The 21035-nt window shown below is 42.9% G+C and overlaps 1 protein-coding gene across 1 annotated transcript in view; it reads left to right on the top strand.

The window, feature by feature from the left end:
- MTMR9 (myotubularin related protein 9) overlaps positions 1–21035 on the top strand; it is a 721174-nt gene that overhangs the window by 619371 nt on the left and 80768 nt on the right. Inside the window, exon 6 of the mRNA XM_044062773.1 lies at positions 13424–13585. Within this exon, the coding sequence (XP_043918708.1) occupies positions 13424–13585 (162 nt within the window). The remainder of the gene's footprint in view (positions 1–13423; positions 13586–21035) is intronic.

Raw genomic sequence — 21035 nt, 5'->3', positions numbered from 1 at the left:
TTCTTCCAGGGCCTCCGCTGAAAATTAGCTTTGTTCCAAGTCAGACTTTCCTGGTTAACAAATGTTAAATAAATAAATAAATCTCTCACCTGGTTTCGTAGCTATTTCACAAATAGAAAACAATCATTTAAATGGAAACAAAGAATTCTCTTTCTTTCATGTCACAGTTAGAGTCCTACAAGGACCAGTACTGGGCCCATTTCTATTTAATGTATTTGAAGACAAAAACAAATATAGTTCAGTGTGCAGATGATATGCAATCCTCATCTGCTCTGCCTCAGCACTCAAGGAAATCACACAAGAGTTTTTCTCATCTATCGAGTCCTGGCTAGGCATTGCAGACCTACTCCTAAATGCAAAAAAGGCTAAGTAATACTACCAAAGCAGTTTAATACTCAAAAACACAAGTTCGATATTTTCTTATCTGACAATACAAAACTGAAACCATGACAAAATCCAAATTACTTGGAGTACTCCTAGGTGACAAACTCAAATAGAACCAACGTATTCTCCAAATTATCAAAAAGACACTCAAAAATTAGGCTCCCTAATATCGAGCAATTTATTGTCTTAGAGTATCCACAAAAAAATCCATAGCAGCAACCTGCATACTTCCATTTCTGTTGTGTGTACCACCTGTCTTCACTAATCACAACAATACCCTCAAGTCCAAACTTGATTCGTGCTATAATAAAACAGAAAGATTTGCCACATATTCATGTCATGAAACCCACCACCGCACAGCCCTAAAGGACCTAAATTGGGTGGAACTCCCAAGTCAGATAATCTAATCTCAACTCACCACTGCCCACAAACTTACCTACAAGCCAGATAGTTGCCCTTCACTAAAAAGCATCTTACTACCATACAGCAACAGAACATTATGCTCCAATAACAAATCTCTCCTAGATGTAACTAACTGAAAAAAAAACTCTACCAGAAACTCAAGAACAGCAAATACAAAAGCACTGACAGTACCACAGCCAAGAGATTTATTACAAATAGATTAAAAATAAATAAATTCTCACAGTACAACGGTTAGCGCTTTCAGGGATCTACCCCTTCATCTGACAGTTTTGTGCATAGAGAGGACTGTGTACTTCTACCAGAAACCTATCTGGATTTTGGCATGGTTTCAGTTTTGTATTGTCAGATAAGAAATAATTAAACCTATTCTTACTTCTGCTATAAGAAAACTCCTGCAGAAACTAAAACCATGCACCAATGCCCCCGATAACATCCCCTCATACTTAGCATAGCTGCTGAAGCCATTGCCCTCCCTATCAGTATCCTAATCAACCGCTCTATCCAAGAAGGTCTTGTTCCTGAAATCTGGAAAAAAGCTTACATCATTCCCCTGCACAAAGGAGGAAATAATACTAATATTTCCAATTTCCGTCCCATCACCATCCTCTCTCCCATTTCTAAAGTCCTAGAGAAATGTATCCACCTTTAACTCCTCCCCCATCTCTTAGACAACAACCTATTAACTCTTACCCAACACGGATTCAGACCCCATCATAGCACTATGACTGCCCTCCTTTCCTTCCTTGAAACTGTGAATAAAGCTAGAGATTCTGGCTTCACTGTATCTACCATCCTTCTCAATCTCTCTAAGGCCTTCAACACTATCTCTCATAACCTACTTCTTACTAAACTAGCTAACCTAAACCTCTCCCCCTCTTCCCTCAAATGGTTTACCAGCTATCTCTCCAATAGGCAACAAGCTGTCAAATGGAAAAAGGCCACCTCCTCTTTCCTTGTCACCCCCACAGGTGTCCCACAAGGTTCCATACTGGGCCCTCTCCTCTTCAACATTTTCATTAATGGCTTTTACCGCTCTATCCCTCTTGCTAACGTTATCCAATATGCAGATGATTCCACAATCATCTGTGCTGCCCCATCCATCCCAACTCTCTTAAAACTAACTTAAGATGCTTTCTCTACCACAGAACAATGGATGAAAGACAACCATCTAGCACTCAATGCTGCTAAAACTAAACTTATGATTTTTGCCTCTTCTAAAACTAAGAATTTCGATCGAAATTTATTCTCCATTACCAGCCAAAATACAACATCTCTTGAGCTGGTATCTGAAACCAAACTACTAGGAGTTCAAATAGATCACATGCTCAAATTTAACTCCCATCTACTACTAAACATAAAAAAAAACCCCACCAAAAACTTGGCATGCTCTTCCGACACAATCAGTTCCTCACCTCAACTACTAAACTTACTCTCTCTACTTCTTTTCTCTTACCCTCCCTTCTCTATGGAGCCCCTCTTCTAATAAACCTACAGTTATCTCTCAAAACCAAACTGTCCTCTTGTTACAATAAAATAGCCAGATTCGCCACTAGCAACAAATCATCAACCCATCACTGTGAATCTCTCCACAAACTATGCTGGCTTGAGCTTCCCAACTACCTCTCCTACATTCAGCTCACCTATGCTCATAAACTCATTTTCCAGCCATCCCCCTGTCCCTCCCTCTCCACTACCTTTAAAATGCACCACACACAGACTTCTCAGATCTAACAATCAAAACCTTATAGAAGTTTACAGACCCCTCCACCCCCCAGGACAATACCTCCTCTCACACTCTCTAGCACGCCTATGGAACTCCCTTCCCCCCTCCATTCGTACCACTACTAGCCTCCCATCCTTTAAAAAATCACTCCACTCTCATCTAACTTCCACATGGGAATGCTCCTGCTCCCATCCCTCATAACTTGCACTTTACTTCAACACTCTTTCCCTTCCTTTTCCCAAATCCCAGGTAACAAATTCTTGCTTACTTCTATTATACAACTCCTTACTAGTATCTAGCAATTCCTTTCCTTACTGAATAGGTTCATAGGTTCATACTAGGCTATCTGCCCTAGGGCATTTATAAGCCTAGCCAGAGTGTGTGCGGCTTTCACCACCCCTTAGGATGAGAATACTATACCCATTAGTTTGCTGTGCCTCTGTCCAGCAGTGACACAGAGATGATTCCCGGGGTAAACCTACGATCTCCCATCCACTCGTCAAGATTTCTCTTGAACAGAGTCAGTGAGGGGCTCTGCCTCACATGGACTGGGATTCTGTTCCATAGTGTAGGGAGTCTCTGGGTGATGAATCTGTCCCTCCAGCACGTCCTATTTATATCTGTGTTGAGGTTTAAGTCTCTTGCTCTCGTGGCTCTGGTGGATTTGGATTTTTTGAGGTGGAGCATGTCCATTAATTCCGGGTTGGACATGGCCTTGTATGTCAGGCACAGATCACCTCTGAGCAGACGGTATGAGACTGAATAGAGCTGGAGTTTCTTCAGTCGGGCAGCGTATGACATATGTTTGAGCCCCTTTATCCTTTTGGTGAGGAACTTTTGGGGTCTTTCCAACTGCTGCAGGTGTCTGGTAAGGTACATTCGAATGGGGCGTTGTACTCAATCATTGGTCTGATAAGTGAAGAGTACAGGGGTACAATGACCTCTCCTGATCTGGATGTGAATCCCTTCATGATCAGGTGGGCAATGTTGAAGGTCTTCCTAACCACTTTGGCAATGTGAGTGTCAAAAGAGAGGTTACTGTCAACTTGGGTCCCCAGGTCCCTGATAACTTCTTCCGTGTTTAATGGATTACCACCTATGTGGTAATTAGGGGTTACCTTGTTTTTCCCAAAGGGTATGACTATACATTTTTGGCATTTAGCTTAAGGCCATGGCTCTGGCACCAGTTATCCATTTCTATGAGACCTCTCTGGAGGATGTCTGTGTCTGATGGAGTGTCAATTATGGTGCCCAGTTTGCAGTCATCTGCAAATTTTGTCAGCCACAATCCCCTATGTTTGCCTGCACTTCAGAAAAATAAATGCCGAACAAGAGGGGCCCAGGACTGAGCCCTGTGGGACACCGCTCGTGACCGGCTTAGAGTCTGACATGGCACCAGCAACTCTAACCCTGTGTGTTCTGTCCTTGAGCCAGTTTGCAACCCATCTTGTGGCATATGGGTTTACATCTAAGCTGGTGAGCTTTTCTATGATGCCCGAGTGGGGTATTGTGTCGACGCTTTTGCTAGGTCAAGGTAGGCTGTGTGAACTGCCTTACCCTCATCAATGGCCTTAGTGACTGTTTGAAAAAGTCGACCAAGTTCAAGAGGCAGGATCTGCCCTTGACAAAGCCAAATTGGGTAGGATCCAGTGTCTGTAGGTCCCCAATGTCTTTATTTATGAGTTCCATTATGATCCTCTCCATAGCTTTGCAGGCGAGGCTCGTCAAGCTTATGGGGTGGTAATTTCAGGGTCCGTAGAAGCACCACCTTTGTGGAGTGGGACCACAGTTGCCGTCGCCATTCTTTGGAGTGCGTGTCCTGTAGTAAGGCTAAGATTAAACAGCAGCCTTATGTGTGGGTTTAGTTCCTCATTGAGTTCGTGTAGCACACAGCCGGGGACACCGTCCGGTCCCATTGATGCTGTGTTTTTTGCTTTAGAGAGAGCAGCTCTCACCTGGGCATCTGAGATGTTTGGGAGGCTAGACTCTGGTGGGATAGATATTTCTCCTTTTGGGGGGGGGGGGAGAAATTTGCACTGAACCTGTCTGCCAGTATGTTGGCAATGTCTGTGGGTTCAGTGATTTTTTTATCATTTTGGACTAATTCTGAGCGTATCTGGGAGTTTCCACCCAGGTTTCTAAGATAGCTAAAGAAGGCCTTATGATTGTCTTTTGTGTCATTAGCGATTTTTCTCTCAAAGTTGGCCTTGGATGATTTTATGAGTGATCGTAGTTTTTGCTAGTATTGATCAGAGATGCCTTCCCTTTTAGGGATTTTGCTCTGTCATGTAGTAGCTTTCTCCTCTTGTTGTAGAGTTTGTTTATGGCTGGGGTCCACCAGACCGGGCGCCTGCCTTTGGTGGAAAGGGTCTTGATTTTATTAGGGATTGCTTGATCCATACATTCCTGGAGGTGCTCGTAGAAGGCATTTGTAAGGGTTTCAGCAGCGTGGGTTGTGGTTTCCACTGGCTCGGGACCTTGAAGGATACCACTCCAGTCTTAAGAAGTGTGAAGTTTGCTTTTGAAAAGTTCTTCACTGTGGTCTTTTTTGCTGGGGGTGGGGGCGGGATGTGGATCTCCAATGAGATTAATTTATGGTCTGATCTCACCAATGAGGGATATACTTCCTGTGTGGAGCATTTTGTCCCCATGTTTGTGATGATCAGGTCTAGTATATTTTCTCCTCTTGTGTGAATGGTGACTAGTTGTTCCATAGCATTTGAGTTTATGAACTCCAGGAACCTTTGGGCTAGGGTGTTGGAGCTTGAGTAATGTTCCCAGTCTATGTTTGGGTAGTTGAAGTCACCCAATATGATGGTGTTTGGAGAGATATTCTTACTCTCCAGTGTCTTCAGGAAGGCTGTGTGGGTTTCCTGAGTTTGAGAATGTGGTCTGTAGCATGCTACAAACTGTAGGGCAGTTTTACCTATGGTTAATTGCACCTGGATGGTCTCCGATGCTTCGTGCGTTGCCACTAACCTGGAGGTGTGGGTATCCTTTATGAATATGGATACTCCCCCTCCTTTTGTGGTTCGGTCCAGATTTTGGGGCGGAGCATGATATGAGGTATAACCTGATAGTGCTGGGGTGCTCTCAGGAGCCTTGAACCAGGTTTCAGTCACAGCACAGACATCGATGTTCTCCATACTGAGGAGGGCTTGAGGCGTGCATCTTGAGGTTTAGACTTCTGGCATTGAGCAGTATTACCCTTAGTTTTTCTCCATTTTTGTTTTCTAGGGCGGTAGGTTTATCATTTGAGCCTTGCCTAAAAAAGGCACTATGGGGGTGGCAAGAGCCTTTGCCAATATCCAGAAGCCCAGGGGTGACAGGTGCAAGCCGTCCCTTGCGAAGCAGCGTGGCTTGTCAAGCATGTCATCCCAGGCAGACCGACATTGGATCCCCTTAGAATGACATCAGTAATTAAGCCAATTATTAAAGCTGATCATTTTGTCTCTGTATTGTGGCATCATTCTTGGTGAGGGTAGGATACTGCTCAGGGTCATACCGGCCTGGGCTACATAGTCTGAGAGCTCCTCTATGTCTCTTTTCATGTAGTCCAGGGAGGTACGTCTCAGGTCGTTCACACCGGCATGGACAATGACTGAGTCATACTTGTACTTGCTGTGGAGTGACCTGAGTGCTTGTGTTATGTGGCGGATTCTAGCGCCTGACAGGCAGCTTACTGTGATCTTTTCCTTGTTCAGTCTGGTGAGTGGGACGTCATTGTGTCTGACTATGGAGTCACCTATAACAAGTGTGTCTGGCATTAAGGGCTGTGACTGTTTAGCACACTGACTTTGAGAACTATGTGTTGCATGTCTTATGTCTTGAGGTGGCAGTTGCTTGGGTGTCTGCTTTGGAGGCCTCTGTAGTTTTGGTAGATTTTTGATCAGTGCTTCCGAGTATGTCTTTGTGTGTTTATGTGTTTGTTTTGCAGTTGTGATAGTTCTATGTGAAACTGGGTTTGTGGTGTGCATGGTTTCCTTCTCCTCCTGTCTGGTCTTGCCAGTCCTGAGTTGAGAGAGCTCAGCCTCCAGTTTGGCTATATAGTTGCATCTCTCACATGTATTTGTGTTTTGTGGGAGAAGGAGTGGGTTGTCTGTGTACATGAGGCAATTGTAACATTGCCTCAAGATGCCCAGATTCACCAGCTGAACAGGAGAGGACGCTAGCAACTGACCCTTGACATGCTAGAAAAAGTGAAAAGTTTGCTGTGTAACTGAGTCAGACGGGACCTATAGGGAAATGGGTACTCAAGGGATTCTAGGCTAATGTAGTACTTTGTTTAGTATACAAGTACTTTACCTATATAAAAATGCTTTAGGAGCAAGTGCTGAGCTTTTGAGATAGAGAATAGACTGTTTAGATTGCAAGTAGAGAAGTTCTAAGGGAAAAATTGAAGAGCAGACTTTACGGAGCCAGAAATAGTTTAACCTTGTTTAACGGCGCTGCCCGATGGTGCTCTATGGGCAACTCCGCTAAATCACGCAAAAGCGCTAAAGTGGGCTTTATAGCAGGGGTTGAAAAGAGCTAGGAATTGACCCAAAATGGCCAATAGACTACAAGTTTCTGGCTGGAACCACTGCTCTAGGGACAAATAGGCTGCTCAGTGCTCCCCACTCCCACTGGTGAACAAAGAAGCTTCCCTTTATCCAAATAAGGATATGGAATAGCACAGGAACCAAGCCAAAGCCCAGAGATCAGCAAACTCTGAAGACTGGACTATTCTAGTTCAGTAAGGCGGGAAAACAAGATTTTTTTTTTTTCAGAAAACAGAGGAAAAACAGACAGTAAATGCTATAAATGCTTTTAAATGGCTAGTGCACTTGAGTGTGTTAGCCTACAGGTAAAATTAAGCAACAAATAACTTTTTTAACTACTTGTCCAAAAAAAAAAAAAAATTATTAACTTTGATTGAAATACTTGTGATCAGTCTGTTTTAGCTCTGTAATCTTCATGCATTCTATGTGTGTATATTAATCTAAGTTTACCTCTGTAATCTTCATGTAATCTACGTTTTGTATATTAACCTTTGTGTAATCTGTATGAGGAGCTTTTCTCCCCAGGACTCCATTGAAAACAGGTTCTTCAGGCCCAATGGACTATCCTGGTTAAACAACTGCAAATAAATAAATAAAATAAAAAAATAAATAAATAAAACTCACTTTATTCTTACTGTGTCTCAAAACTCTGCAACGCCATCAATTTAAAGTTAAAATTTGTAGAAAACAAGTGCCTTAAAAGTTTGCTAAAACAGCATCTGCAAGGCACCTGGCTCTGTACTTGCTCTATACCTGGATAATTTCCAATCCTGAAGAAAATACAAGCCGCAGAACCTCTGACAAAGTGATAGCTGCTCTAGTAAATTCCCATATGGTGATTATTAGTTCCCTCTTCTATCAACTACTGTAAACATTTAACTGATTATATTTCTTAGCTACCTACTTTTAAATTCTCATTCTCCCTAAATATAACATTACTTACTGATTTCAACCCAAAGGCCAGTCTTTGTCTCCCATTGTTTTTCTTTGCATATCTATCCGCTACAGCCTTATATGAGTGCACAGGTAATTTCTTATTTTCTCCTCTTTCTGTAGTCAGAAATTGTATGATACAAGGTTAGCATTAATCATCCATTACACATACAGTGGATATAAAAAGTGTACACGCCCCTGTTAAAATGCTAGGTTTTTGTGATGTAATAAAATGAGACCACAATAAATCATTTAAAAACTTTTCCTCCTTTAATGTGACCTATAACCTGTACAATTCAATTGAAAAACAAATAAATGTGTTGGGGGGAAAAATATAAAAAATAAACATACAATTAGCTGGTTGCACAAGTGTGCACACCCTTAAACTAATACTTTGTTGAAGCACCTTTTGATTTAATTACAGCAGTCAGTCTTCTTGAGTAGGAGTTTATCAGCATGGCACATCTTGACTTGGCAGTAATTGGCCACTCTTCCTTGGAAAAGTGCTCCAGATTTGTCAGATTGCGAGGACATCTCATGCACAGCCCTCTTCAGGTCACCGCACAGATTTTCTATTGGATTTAGGTCTGGGCTCTGGCTGGGCCATTCCAAAACTTTTAATTTTCTTCTGTTGAAGCCATTCTTTTGTTGATTTGGATGTATGCTTGAGGTCCATTGTCTTGTTGGAAAGTGAAATTCCTCTTCATCTTCAGCTTTCTAGCAGACGCCTGAAGATCTTAGGCCAAAAGTGACCGGTATTTAGAACCATTCATAATTCCCTTCACCTTGACTAAAGCCCCAGTTCCAGCTGAAGAAAAGCAACCCCAAAGCATGATACTGCCACCACCATGCTTTACCATGGGGCTGGTGTTCTTTTGGTGATGCAAAGTGTTGTTTTTGCACCAAATGTACCTTTTGGAATTGTGGCCAAAAAGTTCACCCTTGGTCTCATCAGACAATAACACATTTTCTCACATGCTTTTGGGAAACTTGATGTATTGTTTTTCAAATTTTATCCGGGCCTGGATGTTTTTCTGTGTAAGAAAAGGCTTCCGTCTTGCAACCCTACCCCATAGCCCAGACATCTGGAGACTACGGGAGATTGTTGTCACATGTAGCACTTGACCAGTACTTGCCAAAAATTCCTGAAGCTCCTTCGGTGTTGCTGAAGATCTCTTGGCACCCTCCCTGATCAGTTTGCATCTCGTCTTTTCACGAGTTTTGGAGGGACGTCCAGTTCTTTGCAACGTCACAGCTGTCCCATATTTTCTCTACTTTTTGATGACTGTCTGTCTTCACTGTATTCTATGGTATATCCAATGCTGTGGAAATTTTTTGTACCCTTCCCCTGACTGGTACCTTTCAACAATGAGATCCCTTTGATGCTTTTTAAACTCTGTGTGAACCATGGCTTTTGCTGTAGCAGGCAACTGAGTAAATGTCAGGAAAATCCTACTAAAACAGCTGAACTTTTATTTGGGGTTAACCCGAGTCTCTTTAATTGATGGCAGGTGTGTACCCAAGAAGAGTGAATGTTGTAATTAAATCAAAAGGTTCTTCAACAAAGTATTAGTTTAAGGATGTGCACACTTATGCAACCAGTTTATTGTAGATTTTTTCCCCCCTAATAGATTTGTTTGTTTTTTCAATTGAATTGTACAGGTTTTAGGTCACATTAAAGGTGGGAAAAGTTTTGAAATGATTTATTATGGTCTCATTTTTTATATCGCAAAAACCTGGCATTTTAACAGGGGTGTGTACACTTTTTATATCCACTGTAAGTTATGTATGCAAAAATGATAATTAACCAAGATGAAAATAGTGTATACAATATGGAAAATGAAAATATACTGTGCTTTTCTCCCCAGGCCTTCACTGAAAGAGGATATCTATCCCAGCCAGGCTTTCCCAGTCAGTGAAGATAAATGAGTAATAAATAGATATAAATTCAGAGTTTAGCAGACCCATCACATGATTATAGGATTTAGAATACAGAGTCGGGGGACTTAACAGCAGATTTAGTGAAATTACGTATTCCTAGTTCTTAAGTCATGTCCATAATTTTTTTTTGTTGTTTCTTACCCAGCTATCTGTTCAGCATCAGCCCTGTACTGACCAATCAATTTATTCATTCCCTATCACCAGAGCAAGAGTTTGATCTCCATATATACTACATCTGAAGTTGCTTAGCCTTTTTTTTAAAAAAAGCAAGACTCTGTTTTTTTTTTTTTTTAATTTTATAAAACAAAAACAATACATGTCACGGTAGGACCATTTCACCTTCAGCTACCTCTGAAACTGAAGTTCAACAAAATCTGGCAGGTTGGTACCTAAAATATTCCCACCCACCCCAGAATTTTTTGTGCAGTTGGACCTCTTTGAATATCTTTTTTGTTGCCTGTTAAGTGCGGGTGCATTTACTGACTGTCATTCAGGCTGCCACTGGGGCTGTTCATGTTTTTGGTTGCTGACTGTAACTTCCAACATTCCCTCAGTCATGTTGCTGGAGAAGTCATGCAGTGTGTTTACAGTGAATGTTGGTGGTCTTACTTTTTCAAGTAGCATATCTGAAAGCAGTCTTGACCCTCCCCGAAGCATGAGTAATTGTTTCCCCCAGTCTCCCCAGAAGAAATCAAACTCACATATGTGCACCTAAATGTGTCACATTCCTTCACTCCCCCTCTCCTGCCTAGCACCTTTGGTACGGGGACCTGGAATCAAATGATTGCATAGATTTATTGTTCATTGTTGTGTTAGCTTGATCAGATCTGTGACTCTGAGATCTTTCAAGGCCAATGTCATCACCAGGATAGCTCTCCAAAATGTGCTTATTGCTGACAATTCCATCAAATCATTTTCACTTTAACTGTTGTTGTCGCTAACCATCATTTAAGATGCCAGAAAGTATCAGTTCTGTGCATTTAAATGCTTTTGTGAATGGCATGGACCTTGAATGCTTTCTTAAAGCATAAAAAATTCTTATTATAGGATAAGGACATCTACCCCTGAAATTGAGGGAGAGCCATGAATGAATGACAGGAATTCTACTCCTCTACAAACATCGTCTGAGGAAGCATCTGCAGGCAGAGAGCATGAGGCTTTTGCAACTGCATCAGTCCTGACATGGTCTAAAGGTGTCTGTTCCACAAAATTACAGATTTGTCAGCAGTTAGCCGTGACATCTCTTTCAGATATTTCAAACCAAGTAGAAACTTTGCAGTGTAGAGAGTGTGAAGTTCACGCCTTGAAATATATCTTATGCACCTAGTTCACTAATAAAGTTCGAACTTTAAAATACATACTATAAAATAATAAAATAGTAGGTGGTCCACAGTTAAGTTAAAATGAAATATCCTTTATTGAAACACACAAACAAGCGAGATCTGATCTTTTTGGTTATTAATCATAAATCTGCAGAAAAGTCTACTTACTATAGGGTCGTTTCTGCCAAGCTGTTGAACCTCCAATTCTCCCACACCTCTCATGTCTCTATATAGTACCTCTGAAATTGTCCAAACTTTTTAAAACAAACTCGCATTTTCCTCGTTTCTGAGTCAAGTAACCTCTCATAAGACCACTGCAGCTGTGATGAAGCAAGGTCTGATGCACTGAGATGTTGACAAAACATGACTGCTATTTCAGAGCTCTTGTATTTTAAACTCTGATGAAAACAACACATGCCATGATAGAGACACTTCTTTCTTTATCACTAAAATTAAAGGCCAGCAAAACTCTGGTAGCTTGATTTCTAACACTTTCCCAGGCCACTTATTCCCTCCTCCTTTTCCTAGAATTGTGTGCGCAGTAGGATCCCTCTGCAGATCGTATTGCATCTACGTGCAGTTGCACCTCCTGTCTTCCCGTGGCTGTTTGTTGTAATAGATGTTTATGGTTATTTTGCAAGAGTTTTGTTGATTTTTTTTTTTTTTTAAATAGAACTTTTATTGATTTTCAATACAAATACTTCACAAAACAATTGCAGAATAAGAATGACATTCAGATACAATATAACAGATGATTACTATATATATATATATATATATATATATATATATATATATATATATATATATATATATATATATACACACACACACACACACACACACACACACACACACACACACACACACACACACACACACACACACACACAATATATACAAAAGTGCTGCATGGGGATATACCCCTGAGTTGCCCAAAGTGATAGACGCAAATTTAAGCAGGTCAAAATTGTAACTGAGCTCAAAGTGTCATCATTTATGTAACATCTAGAGAAGCGAACAGAGTAAGGGAAATTAGTCGTAAAACTGAGCCACACAACAAATGGGTAATGGAAAAGGAGAGGAGAGAAGTCAAGGAAAATAAATATGGTAGGGGCCTTTGTTTGAATCCTCCCAGTTAAATAGAATGCTGATTGTGAGATAGCAGTTCAATTAAGGTATTCCAGAACTTCTGAAAATAAATACGTTTCTGGGGACTAGTTAGTAACAGTTTTTGCGAATTAATATATTTGATTGCCATGTTCCTGAAACTGTTCCATGACAACTAAGTACGATCCAACCAATTTTTGGTGATGTAGAGTTTGTTTTGCTGAATTTGTGTTGTTTTTTTCATCGCATTTACCTTCCTGGTGACTTCTTTCTAGAAGAGACACCTTTATAATGTTGCAGAATATTGCTGTGCGTATTCACTTTCTTGCCATTCATTTCTTCATGTTAGTCACACGTTTGTTCACCTTTGCTGCATTCTCAGTGAAATGCAAGCCTGCTTTCAGCATTGGCATATGTATGATGTGTTCTGTTTCTTCTAAACCTTTTATTACACTTGCTGTATAATATCTCTGTATTTTTATTGTATGAATAAATTCTGCATAGATGCTGTGCAGCTTTGCCTCTGTGTTTTGATAGCACAGCTATTTCTACTTACTGTGATAGCAAGATAACGTTTTTTGTTCCATGTGAAAGGTTTCTTGTCTTGCTTCCTGGGCCAGTTGCCATGACATTGTTTTGTTACCATACTTCTCACCATCATAGTGCAAGAAATCTGGACAAAGCCTAAAATAATGGAGGGACAAAGACCCAAAAATAGGGAGACTGACTTTTATTCTTATAAACTTAGAAAGTTGTTAGCATGCATTTTCTGAAGGATATGAAGTCTGAAGCTCAAATGCATGTCATTATTTAGTGACTTCAGTCCTCAGTGCCAGAAATCTACAGATTTTATGAGGAAAAGACCAAATATATTGGGCGAAGGTCTGGACAGTTGAGAGGTATGACTTGTTACAAATCTAATTACAGTAAGGTAAAGAGCATTTTTAAGACTTTAGAGCATGTTAACATGTTTTTATTCATAATATAGTCAAAGTGCAAACATTATATATTTTTTTTTGCATTCTGTCATTTTTCTGTTACTCCAGGTGTAACATCCTGCAGGAGAGCTTCATCAAGCTGGTAGAAGCATGTACTGACCAATCTCATAGTGTTGATCGATGGCTTAGTAAACTGGAGGCCTCTAATTGGCTAACTCACGTGAAGGACATCTTGACTGCAGCATGCTTGGCTGCTCAGTGTGTTGACAGGTAGGAAAATGTACCCTAATCTTAACTTTTCAACACCACTAACCTTTTGTTTGTTTACTTTAGTTTACTGTCACCTCCCTTTCACCACTCTTAATAATGCTTTCTGCAACTGTCATTTATTTAATTTTCTTTTTTCTTCAGTATCGTTACTACCTTCCACTGGTGGTTTCATTTCATGTTCAACTACTGTCAGCCAATCCATAATTAGGTATATTTTTGCTCACAGTTAAATCACTCAGTATTGCTTCCTTGCAATAAGAGCATTAAATTCATCAGCAGGTACTGCTGAAAGAAAACATTCTGTTTATTTATGAATTACCATAAATAATGCATTTGTCTTAGTTTAGATGAATCTAGATGATAAAAACTATACAGTTTATGTATCTGCTTATTATATCTGCAGTGATTGTTTTATATGGTAGTAGTGTGTATTCATATGTTCTTGTTGGAGCTTGGTAAATATTTTTTGTATGTACGTGCTACAGCTGTCCTACATATCCCTTCTGCAAATAGGCACTAGCTCAGTCAAGCTGGCCTGGACAATGAAACAAATGAGTAAAAGTAGTCTGGCATATGCACCCCTGTGTATGTAACATAAGATATGCATGCATACACATAAAGCACGTCTTGGCTGTTTCTCCCTTTGTGTTGTAGCCTCTTCGATGCCTACTTTGTTTCTTTGGCATGAAATTTTACATTACCTTTTTAGGAGTTTGTAGCACTGGGTCCTGCCTCCTCTTGTTCCCAACTGTGTTTTAGATTTGTTTTTTTCTCAGGAAAAGCCTACATAATCTGTAACAATGCCTTTTTCCACTTCCACTATAACCATAAAAACCTCTTAAGTTTCTGATGTTATGTATGCTCACACAGATTTTTCTGCAACTACCAGCGTGGAAAATAGTACTGTAAGAAGACTGGAAAAACAGTTGTTGTCCTAGCACAATGCGGAGATCAGGCCAAAAAAACAGGAAGTCTGATACCTTTGTCTGACAATGCAAATAAATGATGAGATTACCAAGTTCACTGTTTCACAGCTCATCTGCTTATTTTGTGTGGTTGCAAGGAAAATACCTATCTACGGTAATCAGTTTAGAAGATCACTAAGAGTATGAATAACAATGATTACCAATAATCTAGCCTCTGCAACCAAACATGGCACACTCATACAATACGCAGATGACTCGACCATCATCTGCTCAGCCCAGTCCCTACCAAAACTGCAAAAAGTCAAACAGGAAGCCTTTTCCTCTGTTTAAACATGGTTATCCGATGCCCGATTAATACTCAACCCAAACCAAACTAAACTACTCATCTTCCAACCCACCAAACATACTCAAAACAACTCTCACTTTAACATCACGGCAAAAGACAACACCACTATATACCCAACTGAACACACCAAATTGCTAGGAGTGGAAATAGACAATAAACTAAAATTTGACATTCACATATCCATGACTATAAAAAAAGTCCACAAAAAACTAGGAGCGTTATACAGAAATAAGCAATTTCAAACCAAAGCAGCAAAGATTTCAATAGCAAATTCCCACCTTATCTCCACCCTACTTTATGCCTCTCCAATATATACCAACCTAAAGCAATGTGATCTAAACAAGCTAGAGACCTGCTACAACAAAATCGCCAAATTCGCCACAGGGGCATCCTACCGTAGTCACCACTGTCTCTTTCTTGCTGAACTGGGCTGGCTTGAACTCCCTCACCTCCTTCAGTGGTATCAACTCTCACTCACCCACAAACTAGTAAACCATCCACTAAATGTCCCATCCCTCCAGAATCTACTCCAACCCTATCGCACCACCAGACCACTAAGATCTAGCAGCAAAAATCACTTGCAGATCACTAAAGCCAATAACTCTGCTGGTGAAGCACTATTCTCTTGCGCCATAGCCAAATGGAACTCACTCCCAACCACAATTACCTCCATACCATCATGCACCCACTTCAAAACTTTACTAAAAGCGCAACTAAAAACATGCTGGCTGTGCCCTTGCAACTCCTACTCTAATATCATCCACCCCATCCAACCACTACCTTTCTTTCCACTCCACTAACTACCTTGATTATAGCAAGCTCAGATGCTCATAAGCCAGTACTTATTATACAGCACAAAGTTCTTCTTCTTGTAACATTTGATGTTAAGTTGTCATTCTCGCCTTCATTCTTGCTGGATGGGTTCGGAGCCGATCCTCGGCTCCGACTTGGCCTATACTATAGCTCGAGAGCTATTTTTACCGGCTTGAGGCAGCCCTATAACCCACAATACCATGCGCTAACTCCCCAGATCTCGTTTGCCGCTTCGGTGCGAGGTTGTCTTTTTTTACCGGCTCAGGTCAGTAAAGAGATTTTTTCTATTAAACTAAATTTTCAGGTAGTTTTTCCATTTAGTTACCCTTGTTTAGGTCCCTACTAATTGCCTTATTCATATAACCCTTGTTGTAGCCCTTTTTCCCTTCTTTAGTTAATTTTTATCTTTGGGCCTGTGGGCTTTACCTTAGTTTCCCCACCCCTTACAGTGTCTGTGTGTGTGGGTTTAGTCAGTTCCCTTAACTTTTCTAATTTTAAGTTGAGTGTGTGTGTGGACTGACTGTGTTTACTGTGGTTAGGACTATGTCCAAAGACATTAAGGTCTCGGGATTCAAGAAGTGTGACTCGTGCTGTCAGAAAATGTCTCTGACAGACGGTCACACTTCTTGTGTCTATTGCTTGGGGCCTTTACACCTGCAGGACTCTTGTTCTGTCTGTCATGGGTTAAGTTCAAGAGTCCTGCAGGAGAGGCGTAATAAGCTTATCCTAAGGGGTTTGTTAAAGCCCGATGACTCCCCGTCTAAGTCTGGCTCGGGGAAGTCTTCAAAAACTGCCAAACCCTCGGCTCCAGCTTCTGAGTCGAGGGCCGGCGTTATCGAGATGGCTCCGACATCGGTTCCATCCGGATCCGAAGCGGGCAAAGTGGTATCCGCTCCAAAACCAGCATCGGAGCCAACCCCAGCACGCAAGCGCTCTAGATCCCCCTCGCTAGATTCCATCCGATCGGCTCCGAGATCCCCTCTCCTATCTGAGTGGAGTCATAGGACTCACTCATCTAGGTCATCCAGGCTTTCCGACCACGACATCGAGAGGGTGGTCATTAGGCTCATGAAATCTCAGGCACTAGCCCAAATGCTCCAGAGCCCATCTCACCAGACTGTGGCTCCTTCGGTACCGCTATCGATTCCTCCTCCGACTCACCTCTCGAGTTCGGAGCCGGAGTTTGTCGGAACCGTAACCTTACCCACGTCGGAGCCGATACTCCCAACTTTGGCTCCAGTGTCGTTGGCTCCAATCTCTTCATTGGTTCCATCCGTGGAGAGGTCCGGGCGCCGGGACTCCATTGTCGGCTCCGAGGAGGCGAGTGGCATCGGACCCTTGTCCGACCCCGCTCTCCCTCTCGGAGCTTCGGCTCTGGTTAGTTCGGCCCCATCATTCTCGGAGCCTTCTCTGTCGGTGCCGGGGGTGGTTCTGGTCTCTTCGGAGCCGGGACTTCCTTTGGTATCTGATAGGGGAGCCTTCGAGGTGATGAGGAGGATGCTGGACCCTAGTGTCCACTCCAAGGTTAAGTTCTGCAGCTCCTCCCTCTACAGTGCCTGTTACGGTCTCTGGCCATCCTCCTACATCTGACAGTAGAGATCCAAAGCGTAGGGTACCCACCTTGGGTGTCTCCTCTCCGAGGACTCCCGTGAAGTTTCAGGAGAACCCCCTAGGAAAAGAAAGTGCAAGAGGAAGCACATAGACTCCCCCGAGTCTGTCACATCGGACACCAACTTGGATGAGTCGGAGGGTTCCCCCAGATCCCCCTCTGAGGATATCTCCTTTTCAGACATCCTAGAGATCCTAAAACAGAGGGGAAATTGGTCCACTCTCAAACCTTCCGAGAATGAGTCGGTTTACCTTGATGCTTTTGGATCTCGCCCTTCCACCTCCTGGGTGTCTCCCCCTTTCGACCCACTAATGCAGGTAGTGGCTAGAAAGGCGTGGGCAGCTCCTGATTCAATGGAACCTACCCCTAGGAGGCCTTCTAAATTTATTTCTGCACCAGAGGATAAATCCTTTCTCACCAAAGGCGTTTCAGTTGATGCTATGGTGGTAGCAGCAGCCACTAAGAAGGAATTGGCTGATCCTTCTGTACCTGTTCATCCTCCTAACAAAGAGTCCAGGACCATGGACAGGTACGACAAGCAGACATTTGCTTCAGCGACCTTTACTATGCAATCGCTTAACTATTTGTCATTTCATCCGCCTTCAGAGAGACTTGCTCAAAGAGCTGGGTGAAACGGTACAGGATCCTTCTGCTGCGGGGTATCAGGACAAGATAAACTCCCAGCTGGCCACCCTGAACTCCATTGTTAACTCCTCCATGCGGCTTATCTCTTACGCAGCCGATGGAGCGAGTAGGGCCGCTGGCACAGGTGTTGCTTTGAGACGTCATGCTTGGATGCGACTCTGTAACTTTTCTGACCCCTTCAAGGCGTCCTTCACCAACACCCCCTTTGATGGTTCAGAATTGTTTGGACCTCAGGTGAAGAATACCCTCACCAGATGTGAGCAAGATGGTAAGGCTCTCTCTGCCGTAGGAGTCCATTTTTCCACACCTTCTAGACCTTATCCTAAGGGACAGAGGGTTGGAAAGATCTGGTTCCGCAAACCACAGGGAGTCGCGCCTGCTGCACGTGGTGAATTTCCCCCTAGAGGCAGAGGGGGGAATAATAACAGATGCCACCCCAGGGGAAGAGGGGGTCCACAGAACCAGGGTTCCAGGGAATCTTTCCCTGACCAACCCTTTCAGCATCCCTGAGAAGCTGCCCGACTGTCCGCCTTCGGAGGCAGTCGGGGGAAGATTATCTCTGTACCTGGAAGCCTGGCAATCTCTCTCCGAAGACACATGGGTACAGAAGATCATATCCGAGGGTTACAAAATTCCCTTCTTCCCCTCCGGTACAATCACCAAGACCCCTACCAGACGTACCACCCGCACAAAGGGGTCAGGCTCAGCTAGAAATAAAAAAAGCTGTTAGAAAAAAAGTCATCCAGGCAGTCCCAGCAGATCAGCTAGGATCCGGAATCTACTCCAGATTCTTTTTGGTACCAAAAAAGACTGGAGACCCATTTTGGACCTCAGCAGATTGAACAACTCTGTACAAAAGACAAAATTTCGGATGGTAACACTGCAGTCCATTCTACCCTTTTTGGGCAGAGACAACTGGATGTGCTCCTTAGACCTCCAGGACGCGTACTATCATATAAGGATACACAGGCGCTCCAGGAGGTTTCTCCGCTTCCGGCTGGGAGCCTGTCATTATCAATTCAGAACTCTGCCCTTTGGTCTCACCACAGCCCCCCGGGTGTTCACCAAATGCTTGGCAGTGGTCATGGCTCACCTGAGACAAAAAGGATTCCAGGTGTTTCCATATCTAGACGACTGGCTCATTTCCGCTACCACCAAGCAGCATCTTATAATGGCCAGGGATTACACTATTCAACTTTGCAACACTCTAGGTATTTCCATAAATTTTGCAAAGTCCTCCTTGTCGCCTTGTCAATGTATAAACTTTATAGGCGCCGTATTAAACACCACAGAAATGTGTGCAACATTACCACTTCAGAGAGTGACAGACATAAGGCGGAATGTTCATTCCCTGTTTCAGCACAACAGAGTTCAAGTCAAGCTAGTATTGAAAGCGTTAGGCCTCATGGCAGCGGCGATTCTTCTACTCCCATTAGCCCGCTTCCACATGAGGCTCCTTCAGTGGATGCTGTTTTCTCAGTGGTCCTTTCAACAGCTACCAATGACTCACAACATTCTGATAACCCCATCTTGCAAGAATCATCTCTCCTGGTGGATGGTTTCCCCTCAGCTTTTTCAGGGCAGACCCTTTGTTCCCCCCCCAGTTGCCACGGTGACAACGGATGCCTCCCTGATCGGGTGGGGGGGGCATTATCAGGGCAGGACGGTCCAGGGCACATGGCAACAATCAGAATGCCACCTGCACATAAATGTCCTGGAGATGAGGGCGGTGCTTTTGACGTTGCAAGCCCTTCAGAGCGCTCTTCCCACAGGGACTATAGCAATTCAAACGGACAATATGTCTGTGGTGTGGTACATAAACAAGCAGGGTGGAACAAAGTTCTACCCCCTATGTCGAGAAGCACTCAGACTTTGGCAATGGGCGATTTCCTCTCAACGGTTTCTGATAGCAACGCACATCCCCGGGAAGTCCAGTGTCATAGCGGACAGATTGAGCAGAACTATCCTCATGCCTCACTAGTGGTCTCTAAATCAAGCGGTAGCAGACAGAATATTTCAGAAGTGGGGCCAGCCTTGCTGCGATCTTTTCGCAACTCCTCAAAACAGCAAGTGCCTCGACTTCTTCACACTCTTTCCTCTACCAGGCCATCCCCCCAGAGACGCTCTTATTCACGATTGGCCCCGGGGTCTTCTATATGCCTTTCCTCCCTTACCATTGATCCCGCAATTAATTCAGAAAGCAACCGCATTGAGATCCAAAATGATCCTCGTTGCCCCGTTTTGGCCTCGACAAGTATGGTTTCCGTTCCTGCACAGTTACCTACTGGAACAGCCTTGGCATCTGGAACCCCTTCCGGATCTGTTGACCCATCTCACGGGCAAGCTGCATCAGTCTCTTCATTCCCTCAACCTCACAGCTTGGTTGCTCCACTTCCAGCCATAGCCAGGCTTCCCCTTATTTCTCCTCCTGTTCGTGATATCATTCTGGCTTCCCATAAGTCCAATACTAGGAAGACGTATGCGAGTAAATGGAAGCGTTTTTCGCACTGGGCACAAACTAGGTCCCTAGATCCTTTCCATGCACCCATTCATAAGGTTTTAGACTTTCTGGCGGAGCTTTTTCATTCAGGGTCATCGTCTGACACTATTAGGGTACAATTAGCGGCCATTGCTAATTTTCATGTTGGGCTCTCAGAAGCAAATATTATGTCCCACAAACTCTGTAAAGCCTTCCTCAAGGGCATCTTTTTGCTTAGACCTCCAGTTAAAGATCCACCTCCACAATGGGATTTGAATTTAGTTCTAACCTCATTGATTCTGCCTCCTTTTGAACCTGCAGCTTCTTGCTCCCTCAAGCTTCTTTCTTGGAAAACTCTGTTTTTAGTAGCCATAACATCTGCCAGAAGGGTATCGGAACTTCAAGCCTTGTCTGTCCGTCCCCCTTATTTGGTCTTTCACAAAGACAGGGTAACTCTCAGAACAAACCCTTCCTTCCTACCGAAAGTGTCCTCGGAAGCAAATAAATGATGGATGTATTTGGTGTTTTATCTGTAATAAAATCTGTGGATGTAACTGTGTAGTTCTTGCTACATACTTTCTTCGTTTTCCAGTTGTTGGTCGAGCTGTGTGGGGAGTCGCCCTAGTCTGCAC

Source organism: Protopterus annectens, chromosome 2.part1 (genome assembly GCF_019279795.1).
Source record: "Protopterus annectens isolate FY-2018-M chromosome 2.part1, PAN1.0, whole genome shotgun sequence".
In the NCBI taxonomy this organism is placed as follows: domain Eukaryota; kingdom Metazoa; phylum Chordata; order Ceratodontiformes; family Protopteridae; genus Protopterus; species Protopterus annectens.
This window is presented reverse-complemented; position numbering and strand designations above follow the sequence as displayed.